This window comes from Leptonychotes weddellii, chromosome 5, assembly GCF_054177405.1.
Source record: "Leptonychotes weddellii isolate Sample4059 chromosome 5, ASM5417740v2, whole genome shotgun sequence".
In the NCBI taxonomy this organism is placed as follows: Eukaryota; Metazoa; Chordata; class Mammalia; order Carnivora; family Phocidae; genus Leptonychotes; species Leptonychotes weddellii.
Window position 1 is genome coordinate 98,358,127 of NC_138373.1, and position 11,806 is coordinate 98,369,932.

An 11,806-nucleotide genomic window follows, 5' to 3' on the forward strand; every position below is an offset into this window, starting at 1 on the left:
ATTCTATTTCTGACGGCCACTTTGAATTAATAAAAGTAAGGTTGTTATGGCAAAGTGCCTAAACGTGAAAGAAAAGTGAAAAACCTAGCTCATCTTCAGAATAATGATAAATAAGAAGGGAATCAATCAAGTATTCAGTAATATAGAAAAAGACGTGAATTTTTTTTCTTTCCTTTTCCCAGATGCTTTGATTCTGAAACAAAAGTCTAAAAACTTTAGAGGCTTTTTGATCTTTGACTTCAGAGAGAATTTTAGTGCCTTCAGTTTACTGTTCACATAACTCACAAAAATGTGCCCCTGAAATATTCCCAACTAATAGCTGGTTGACAAAATGAATAATGCTATTAAAAGTGGGATCAGTTATGGTAACTTTATATAAAGTGATGAATCACTCAGCATTGCCAAATCAAGTACTGACTGGAGGCTAAAAAGAATAAAAGGGAAAGATTTCATTAGAAGTGGAAACATTACTGAAAGTAAAATAAAATATTTTGAAATAAAATATACAAGGGTCTGGTAAGCATATTATACATTAAGGCAAAAATCCAATTTCTTACTAAGAGAGTATAAAATAAAAAAGCATGATCTAATGAAGTCTTAAATAAGGATTCTAACAAGCATTCCTAGATAAAAATCATATTGTTTCTTTTTCCAATTTGCCTTTTTATTCCTGAAAGACTCCAGGTGTATTTGAATGAAAACTTATACTTACTTAACTGGCTTAAAAACTGTGTACCTTCACTATTAAAAAAAAAAAATCACTGTAATTAGGAAAAAACTTTATTTAGAGCCTCTGTTAATCCAAGATTAAGTAAACAAACGCTGTATTAAGAGCTACAAATCAAGTCCCCTTGGAAGATATAATAAGGGGCGCCTGAGTCGGTTGAGTGTTTGCCTTTGGCTCAGATCACGATCCCAGGGTCCCGAGACAGAGTCCCGCATCCAGCTCCCTGCTCAGCGGGGAGCCTGCTTCTCCCTCTCCCGCTCCCCCTGCTTCTGCACGTGCTCTCTCTCTCTGTCAAATAAATAAAATCTTTTAAAAAAAGATATAAGATATATTTTAAAGTTATAAACAATATCAACAACAGAAATAGGGTGGTGGAAAACAGAATGAGTGAGGTGTAAATGAAATATTTCACCACCACCACCCCCCCACACACACACCTAAGGACACATTTGTTTAAATATGTTAAAGATAAGAACTTTCACTTCTGTACAAACTTTCATAGCAAAGCATCTCGAAGTATTTTATGAACACATCTATTACCTGTGTTGCTTCCCTTACTTTCATGTTGCTCCCATTTCTATCATTATTCAGCAGCACACCTAAGCATAAAGTTATTTCCCACAGCAAAGGAGACTTTTTTTTCTGGTAGACACAAGAACAGGAGGAAGGAGGCACACTCAAAGAGCGATACCATGGAGTCTAATTCACAGCTTCAGTTCCAATATCTGAGGCCCCTTTATGGCAAATAAATGTGGATAAAATCACTGTCAACAATCCTCTTAGATTGCCCACAACATATGGCATCCTTTGGCTTCCTGCATGTAACCCTAAACTCTCTGAATCCTATGTTTACTTATGCATAAATGTGTATGCAATTTTCTGGGCATTCAAACCATTGTGCCTCTTAAAATATCCCTCAAATCTCTTAAGTCAATAGGAGTTCAGGAGAAAGTTCTAAAATGTTCCTACTTGCCTGCTGGATTTACACCTGTTTTATTATTAAACCTCAATAGCTTCAATACATGTTAACAGATTGAGATTCTTTGTTGTTAAAGTGAAGTAGAGAAGGTAGAGAAGCATATGTAGGGGTTGGGAGTGGGATAGGTGCTAAAGTCAGAGGCAAATTAAATGCACATAAATTGCTACCCCAACTCAGGTGTAGCTCCAACTCAGGTGTTATTCTGTAAAGAGGGTGGCTTACTGAATCACTATTAGAAGGGAAGGGACTGTCTATTAGTCATTTCTCCATGAATCTGAAGGAGTTCATTAACTTGGGGAACATAGAACAGTTTGTTCAGAGCTGATTCTCACGAACTGTGTAAAGTTATTAATATGTTAATATAAATCCAAAGACATGTTAAGAAGATACAAAAAATATGCACATGCAGTAAGAATATGGTTCAGTATTATCTAAAAATTCCACCAAAGGATGGCTGAGGTAATGGCCTGAGGAAGGAACTACTGGAATGGGGTCCATCCTTATCCTTCTCTGGATTCTCCATTCTCCGTCCTGGTTCTGGGTCAGCATCACCAACGTTCAAGATGCTGTGATTTTAATTTGCCAGAACAAATCTAAAGCACAATGGTAGCAAAAATAAGTGACAAACTTTGGCTTAATAAAAAATCCCAAAGTCTTCAAGTTGACCTAGACAAAACTAAGTGCAATTAATTTAAGACAGAGTCATGGATTAACAGGTAAATAGTAACTGGAATTGGGAGGTGGACAAGAAAACTAGAATGCACATTAAGTATTAATGGGAAGAAGCAATCTTAACAAGGGGCCAGAAAAATGACATGGATCTGGTTCCTTTCCTATAGTATACAGTACAACTTATTTGATAAAATCATTTTTAAAAAGATTTTAAAAAAAAAAGGACTCACCTACCAGAAGAAACATTTGCTTTCTAATCCTCTTAAGGAGTAGATCTAATAATAAATAAATTACATTCAGGAAATTATCTTTACGTCAAACATTTTAAAAAAATGTTTAAAATGACAAATGTCATTAAAAAGCAAGGCTATTTCCACTTATTTTTGAATAAAACTGGTGACATAACCGAGTGAAATTTAAATTTTTCAGCTTTTTACACTTCAGGGCTCCCTTTTATATACAAAACATGAGTATTTTAACCTAGCATAATATTCACCAAATAATGACATTAATAAACTTTTGGGGAAGGATCTCTGATGATTCTAATTTACTTGCAAAACTTCCTGGTTTCCCCTAATAAACTAAAACAGATCCAAAGATTCAACCCTGGAGGTGAACTATTTACTACCTTCTATTGCACTAAATGGCCCCGTCTTGAGCCTTGAGGAATGCCCTTTGATTTTTAAAGTTTTTACACTACTCTGCATAAACCACTTGACGACATATAGCTACAGAGTGTTTTTTTCTACTTCAAATACCCAAAGACTTGCCACTTTTCAAGGATGAAGCACTGAGAGCTATCCTCTCATTTATTACCTGTAAATCCATCTCATTGCTTAACTGTCACCACCTTGCAGAGACCCACAGGAAGATGAACGGGAAGGCCAATTTCTTTCCTTCTGGGCTCAGATATAAAATCACAATTGATTTATTATTGTGATACATGGAATTGGTTATTACTAGTTTCTGATATTCAACAAAAGACTAATATAAGGAATACGAAAATATGGGGCGATTTTTTCTCTTTCACAAATCCACAGAAGTTTTCACTGTTACTTCTGACAAAAAAAAAAAAAAATTAGCAAGTGAAGTAAATCACTGTAGGAAAAAACTGGTCTACTAGAAAGATTAAAGCAGGGGCGTCTGGGTGGTTCAGTCGTTAAGCATCTGCCTTCAGCTCAGGTCATGATCCCAGGGTCCTGGGATGGAGCCATCGAGCTCGCATTGGGCTCCTTGCTCAGTGGGAAGCCTGCTTCTCCCTCTCCCACTCCCCCTGCTTGTGTTCCCTCTCTCGCTGTCTCTCTCTGTCAAAAAAATAAATAAAATCTTAAAAAAAAAAAAGATTAAAGCAGCTAACAATTATGAAAATGCTTGGTAAGCCATAGAGCAGTATGAACATGGAATATAAGCTCCACAGGGGCAGAGACAGTCATCTGTTTTGTGCACTGACTATCCCACTGGCCTTGGACAGAGCCTGACACATGGGAGATAGTCGGTAAGCATTTGCTGAACGAATGAAATATGTGGTATAATTAAAAATGGGTAACAAAGATAATGAAGCTGAAATTACATGCAGTGGCGTAAGCCGCCTAGTTAAATGGTTCTGTATTTCACCAAGGCACCAATAAAAAGAACTCTGGGGTTTTTTCATTCGACATTTGGATTGGTACACTCAATGAGTTAAGGTTGAAAAAAAAAGCAAGTAGTCAATATGCTGAAATGACTAAAAATCACATTTTGTGATCCACTCCAAAGTAAGTGTCTGAAGGATCAGAAGCGGTTGTTTGCTCACATTTCAGAAATATAAAGAAATACTGTTATCTTTCCAAAAACAGTAGCTCTTCTATCTCCTCTATATTCTCTACAGAACATCAGTCACTATGTCATCAGTCAGCTAATTTTCAGGTGATAGTAACCTTGTCAGTACTCATTATAACTTCATAATTCTACACAGTAGAAAAGAATTCCCACAACATTTGGTAGGACAAAAATCTGTTACTTAAATAAAACTAGGGCAATGTTCAGAAAACTACATTCTGTGTCAAATTACAAAGATAAATGAATGTAAATGCTGGTTCTAAGCAGCATATTTGTAGAAACAAATATAGAGAGTTTTAACTTTCTTAAGCTACTTCTCTAGATCCAAAAATTAAATGCACTTTTATTTTTTTAAATAAAAGGTTATTTGTTCAAATGAAGATTAACCGAGGAGAATATATCTTCAGTGAGGACAGAATAAAATACTGGGAAAATATATGCTTACACTATATTAGTATGCTTAAAAGAGAAATATAAATTCTTGTACTCTTATTCCAAAAAATCATTTTTGCATTTTGACACTTTAGTAAGTGTACAAGAATGAATATATCCTTGAAAATTTTTTAAAATGTACTTAGGAGTACCTTTACCCAATAATTGCAATATTTTTAATGGAACAGAGACACAAAATTCTTTTTCAGTTATTGAATTATCTGCATTTGATTTGTATTTGGTTTACTTAAGTTTAATCTGTAAAATCTACAAAGGTGAAAATTAAGTAACTTTCAGTGGTTGAGTAACCAATCATGATCAGGAGCAATTTAAAAATCCTTAAAAATAACTTCTATGAACACAATGCCAAACCACTAAAAGCTAGGCAAATCACCACTCTTTTCGAAAATGTTATCTTTCATGACACATTATTTACTAACTCTTATCTAGGTGAACCTGCTTTATACGTTTCTAATTTTCCACATACTTCAGAAATAACAGAGTGGCCCAAATTTCCAAGGAACATAAACCCTGCCTTTATCTGTGTTTGTTCCTTTCCCAAGGCTTCCTAGAGTTTAGGTTTTACACCATGAGAATGAGACCGGTGCTCATATAATTATATTTGTTCCATTTTGTTAGTAACCACTTCAAACTGAAAGACCAGGACAGGTTCTAAACATGTTAAATTCTATAAACCCATTAGCAATAAATTTGATCCGGCAGTTTGCTGGGACAATGGAATCTGCTGAAAAAACGTCTATTAGTCATTCTGAACAAACCCACCGGGATTAAAAGAATGAGTTAAGATCGTCTAAGGACGCAGCAAAAAAAAAAAAAAAAAAAAAAAATTAATCCTGGATCTCAGCTTCTGAGTGTTTTAAGAGACTCTTCTTTTTTTTACTGCCCATTTCGGCTGCCTCTCCATATGCTTTAGCTAATATCTGACTAAACCGTCCGCATCCTCTTCCCAATCACACCACTTAGGTTTTACCCGAAAATGAAAACAAACCAAAACTGCCTTTCTTTGGGTAAGTAAATTCCCATTTATTGGTGAATTTCCTATTTCAGGTGCCAATTCAGCTGTTTCGGCTCAGCACAAAGAGAAAGTCGGTCTTGATTTCCTTGCGCCTTAGTGATCCAAAATATAAAGAATGGAGAAAGCCAAAAGTTTGCGCAACTCTCCTTCCAAAGATCTTTGCCAGCGTTCTTGAACTGCCCCGGCCATCGCAACAGTTTGAGAAGGAAAAGCCCCCAAAGCGGGCCTCGCGAACTTCTGCTGGCCAAGAACTTCCCGGGGAGCTGGTGTCGCGCGGCCTCCAGGACAGGAGCCGGCGGGCAGAAACGCTCAACTTGGGAAACCCCGTGAAACTGCTCCAGCGAGCCCAGAGATCTTGGGACCGGGGCTGCCCTTTCCCGCTAACCCAATGAGGTTCATTCAGGGTTTCTCCGGAAAGGCCTGAAAATCAAGGTAGCCCTACCACTTGTTGAAAGGAGACCGAGAAGAAGCTGGCGGTATGGGGTGGGGGAGGGGAGGTGTCACAGTTAGTGGTGGTACCCTCTTTACCCCCGAAGTGGCATCTACCACTAAAGCTCGAGACGCTCTAGGAAGGTCCCAAGCCAGAGCTGATTCCTGCGCGCTGGGGCCAGCGCTCCCCTGGCGCAGGGCGCACCGCCGAGCGCCCGGATTCCGGCCCCGCGAGGCAGGAGGCGCCGGGCGCGGCTAGGGAGGGAAGAGCTCGCTCACCTGGGGCTGAAGGCTGGAAGGTACAGTCCCGGTCCGCCGGAGCCCGGCCGGGCAGCCTGGCGCCGTCCGCCGAGGGGCTGAGCACTTGAAAAGCCCAACGCGTGCCGTATGGCGCGCCGCCGGGGCTGACTTGTTCCGCCGCAGGGCACAGCTTGAGGGGAACGGGGCTGGCCGGCAGGGGCCGGACCTGCGCGCCGGCGGCCGTGGCGACTAGAGCCGACGCCGAGCCGTGGTGCGCGGGTGGCTGCAGCCCGTGCGGCGGGGCGCCCCCAGCCCGCAGCAAGTTCTCGATCAGGAAACTCTTGCCCAAGTTGCCAAAGCCCGGCGCTGTGGGGAAGTTGAGGAGCGCGGAGGACGCTACCACGTCCCAGTACGCGCCGGCGTGGGCCGCCACGGCGCTGGGGAGCATAGTGCGGCGCCCGCGGGCCGCCTGCGCGCCCGCCTCTAGCTCAGCGCCCCGCACCGGGACCGCGCCGCCGCCTCCGGTCGCAGCCTCCCGCAGAACTGGAGCGCGCTGAGCCCGGGAAGGAGGAGAGGGCACCGAAGACGCCGCCAGGCTTGGAACGATATTATTTATTTGGGTTGGGCGTTTTTTTAAAGGATGGGAGGAGTGAGTGTGGGAGGGGGAAGCTGTGCGTGTCTCTCGCCCGCGGCGTAGGCTCTGGGGGCGCCGGAGGAGTCCCTCCCGCTCCCTGTGCAGATCCGGACTTTTTTTTTTGTTTTTCTTCCAGAAGGCTGGAAGGTATGTCTAGCCCATCCATTCATGTCACCCGGCCCACAAAGTGATAGACGCGGCCAACAATAAGAGCGGCCCGAGAGTCTGAGCTTTGGCAAAGGGAGTGGACGCGTAGCGGGAGGAGGTGGGCGTGGAGGCGGCGTGAACCGGGCGGGGGCCCTCGCTCTGGAGCCCATGCAGCCCCCGGGGCGCGAGAGCGCGCGACCACGAATGAGGCGTGCCCAGAGGGCGGGCGGCACTCGCTTCCAGAGAGCGATCGATGTACCACCTGTTGTCGACCCCTGGCTCTCCAGTGTTGATGTCACTTCTTCAGGAACGAAGGGGCATCCAAGGGAAAAGAATAGTAGTCACTAGTGTCTTGAAGGGCTCTAGTCATCAGAGAAAGTCGCAAGTGTTACTGAGACATCGTGGTCCTACAGATGAAAAGTTTTAAAGAGTGGGTTGCATATGAGATGCGTCCCCACCCCCGCCTTGTTAAGGCAAAGGAAATGAGTTTTTTTAAGAAATTTCGTAGTTTCTAGTAATTTGTTACTAGTCACTTTTTAATAAGATTTGATTTAGGAATGACTCCAGAAGAGATGTTCTAATAAATTTTGATCTAGAGAAAGGGATCTTAGTTGGAGTTGGTTAAATGGTTGGGTCCAAAACCCAGGAAGAAAAGCCACCACCAAATTTTCCTAACCAAACCTGGCTGGGTCTTCCTCCACAGAGACCAGGATGAGAACACTGAATTATTTAGGCTTACAGTTGCTCTTTTTTCCCCCCGTAGAAATCTGGGCAGTTTCCAATTTATTCACAGACTGTTAAAGACTGGACAGGCAAAAAGTGTGTGTGTGTGGGTAAAAGTTCCTTTAACCACAAGGCAATTTAAAGTTCCTCGTTTTTAGAAACTATCTATGGAGTTTTAAAACTGTGACTTCTCCGTCAATTAACAATTCCCAATGCTACTCTCCTGTGCAAATTTAGATGAATTTATTTAAAATAAATTTTTTAAAGGATGTCTGAAAGGTTCAGGGTTGCATGTATAGTTTTCCTCTTTATCCTAATAATAATATGGTTCCTAGCTTCAATTTTCTTAAAAGTTGGCCAGGGTTGCCAGGCTAGTGAGATAAATTTCCTTTAAAAATTCACCTGGTTGATTTGTGTTTCATTTACACCAGGTATGTCAAAAGCTTTCTAGAAATCCACTCGCTCTATCTGCTGCTAAATGGAAGGGAATTATTTGCAAGGCCGTTGTATGTTACTAATATTCGTTCACTTCCGATTTAGTCAACAGATCTTTACTGAGCATTTCATATTTATTGAGCATTTGTGGTGGTCCTGGGACTATATAGAAAGAGAAAAGAAAGGTCTGGCCCTTGCTTTGTAGAAGTTCAAAGCTTAGTGAGGGAGAAAATCAAGTAATATCTGATAAAGGGACTGTAATTTGGAAGGAAAAGCGTGAGAAAACCTCCAGAGTAAGATTCCCCTAAACTGAGTCTTAAAAGGTGAACAGTGGTCAGGGATGGGATGTGAAGTAGTAACCTTTGAGATTAGCAAGGAAAAGAGAGATTACATTATCCCTGCCAGTTCTATATCATAGCCACCATTTATTCAGTGTTTACATTTGGCCAAGTATAGACTAAATAATTTGTACATATTAGCTTGTTTAACTTCATAATAATATTATAAGGTTGGTACTATTATTGGCCCAGTGTTACTGATGGGGCACAGAAAACTTAAGTAACTTTCCTAAAACTACACCACTACCAGAGTGGTGAGGCTAAGATACAATCTAAGCTGGATGATTCCAAAGCCTTAGAACTTTTAAGTTCAACTGTCACTCTCTTCACAAATCTACTTGCCATGCTAAATGGTGTCATCTGCCCATGCAAGGGAGGCTAAGAAACAAGTATTCTGTTGTTCTGTAGTGGAAGGTGTCAATGAAGACTTGAGTCAAGAATAACTGTTGAGTCAGTCAAGTTGCCACAAATAAGAGGCAATTAGAGAAATCCAGACACAAAGTGATGTGGAATTTAACAAAATTAATGGCAAGAAAATGGAATGGAGGGGATAAATATTATAGTGGGTTGAATCTATAGGACTGGATGATGCAGTTCTCAACTGGGGGTGAGCCCCTCCCTACTCAAGAGTCATTTGGCAATGTCTGGAGATATTGTTGATTGCCATGACTTGACGAAAGGATGGGGCAGTTAGCCACTGTCATCAAGTAGCTAGAAGCCAAGGATGCTGCTCAACATCCTATAATGAACAGGACAGCTTCCCCAACAAAGAATTATCCAGGCTGAAATGTCAATAGTGTGGTGTTTGAGAAACCTTGGTTATAGAGGATAAGAGAGAATGTAGGATCACTTCCAGTTTTCTGGTCTAATGACTGAGTAGATGCCCACTCAATCAGGATGGGAACTTATAGGATGAAGAGCTGGTTTTACATGGAGGTATGACCAGAAAGATGGAGACAAATGTTCTGGTTGTTTGCAGAAACTTCCAGGGAGAATACTGTAGTGAGAAGAGAAATGAGCCTAAAGACAAATGCTGGGGAATACCAGTATTAAGGGAATGAATAGAAAAAAGAGGAGCCTTGAAGAAGACTGAAAACAAGCTGTCAAAATTTGAAGACTGAAACCAGAAGAGAGAATGGAGCCATGGACGTCAAAGGAAAGAAAGTTCAAAAAGGAGGAATGGCAGGCTTTGGTAAAGAACTGCTGTACCCTCAGCAGTTTCTTTTTCCAATGGGACAGCTACCGTGCATTTCCCAGCCTGCCCTTCAGGCTATGCATGGCCAGTGCAGTAAGAGGAGAAGTGATCTGTTTCTCCTCCAGTTCTGTCCCCTAACAATCCACACAGTCCTTTGTTCATCAGCTGCCAGATGCAGAGGTCCAGGGGATGAAGAAGTCCTCAGGGCATGGTGGAACCATAAGATTAAAGCAGCCTATGTTCCTGAATCACCACATGGAAGACACACAAAAATGAGTATTTACATAAGTAGATCATGACATAGGCAAAAAATAAACATTTATTGGGTAATGCCATTAAGATTTAGGAGTTCCAACAGCATATCCTCACCTACCTTAATTAATATACTGACTCTGCAAATGCCTCAGATTTAAAAAAAATTAATTTGATCCATAGTGACTTGGGCAAGTACGTTTCCGTCGGCTACAATGAGGCTTCTGTTGGGAGCAAAGGAAGTAGACACCAGTTTGTGTATGATTGAAGATGCATAGAAGGTAAGAAAGGGAAGTAGAAGTTGAAGAACCATAGGGGAAAGGTAAAGGGAGTTATAGGGTCAAAAAAAAAAGGAAATATTTATAAGGTAAGAGAAAAGGGGCTGGAGGTAAAAGTGTGTTTGAAAGAGCCGTGATAAGCCCAGCACAGGCTGTACGGGCTTTTTACCTTTTGGTAAGGAAGTGTTCCAGGTCCAAGGCCTATTCTTATGTAGCCAAGTGAGCATGAAAGACCACATGCAGGAGACTGCCTTTCCCAACAGTTATCTTTATCTTCAGTTAATATTAGAGGGTGTTTTAGATAGCACCATAGACATTATAAGTTATTTTTCACCTGATAAAGAAGTGGTATATAAGATTCAGAAGAAAGCATTCCCACCTTTACTTAAAAGCCTTTACCTTCCAGAATGGAGCCCAAGGCTTAATTCTGACCCAGCCCTGTGTTCAGTCACTGACTTAGGGAACTCATTGCCTAAATCCAGCTATAATCTTAGCAGCATCCTGAGACCAGAAAACTGTCACATTTCCTCAAGTGAATCTTTCATACAGGATATGAACTTGAGAGGCCTGAGAGATGGACATCATTGAGCTTATAAACGTATTACAGGACTGTTTCTGTATATGCTCGCACATAAATGTTTAAATGTGTCGTAGAATTCAGTCTGACATTTGCCTTCACACCTGGCTGTGGGGCTATGGAGATGGCTCTAAATCTCTTAATTTGCTTAATTAGCTATTTGAGACTTCTTGTATATATGAAAGTGAACCTAATCATTGAGAAAGCCCAATAGGCTCAGGCCATTTTCATCCCTTAAAGAACCACTTTGGTCTGTGCTGAGATCTGATCCAAAAAAAAGAGCATCATTGCAAAATCAAATGCCTTCAGGGTCAGATGGCTGACACCTATGGGTTAGCCATGTATAAAATAATAGAGAGTGAGATAGTTCCTAAATAGTGTGTGTTGGGGGTGGTCAGAGGCTGCCAAGCAAAGCCTATGCTTAGACCTGTTTGTAACTAGTCTGGAGAAGTAGTCTTGGGCCAGAGTGTGCTTTGTATGCAGTACTCAGGATTTTGGACTTTGTCCTTAAAGCAATCAATTAGCAATAATCGCTCCTCGGATAAACCTCATTGGCTACGATACTGCCACTGCGCAAAGCTGTCCTTAAAGCCATCAGATGTGCACCAGAAAAAAAGAAATTGTAACCGTACGTAGTGATGGATATTAACTGAAACTTATTGTGGTAATCATTTTGCTATACATATCACATCATTATGTTGTACACCTAAAGCTACAGTGTTATATGTCAGTTATATCTCAATTTTAAAAAAGCAATGAGATGTGATTTCATATCTGCCTTTTAAAGGATCACTCCTATGGTATGGAGACTGTGCTAGGATCTGGAGAGTTGCTGACTGGACACCATTCAAGTAATCCAGAGAAGAGATCCTGGAACTTTGGGCTGGGTTTGTG

General features: G+C 41.3%; 1 protein-coding gene and 1 pseudogene across 1 annotated transcript in view; both read right to left on the minus strand.

Annotated features, from left to right (window-relative positions):
• Positions 1-6,781, minus strand: part of DBX2 (developing brain homeobox 2) — a 33,093-nt gene extending 26,312 nt beyond the window's left edge. Inside the window, exon 1 of the mRNA XM_006741307.3 lies at positions 6,373-6,781. Coding sequence (XP_006741370.1) covers positions 6,373-6,781 — 409 coding nt within the window. The remainder of the gene's footprint in view (positions 1-6,372) is intronic.
• Positions 6,782-11,427: 4,646 nt separating this feature from the next.
• Positions 11,428-11,493, minus strand: LOC115943629 (U4 spliceosomal RNA; annotated as a pseudogene).
• Between the last annotated feature and the right edge of the window lie 313 nt (positions 11,494-11,806).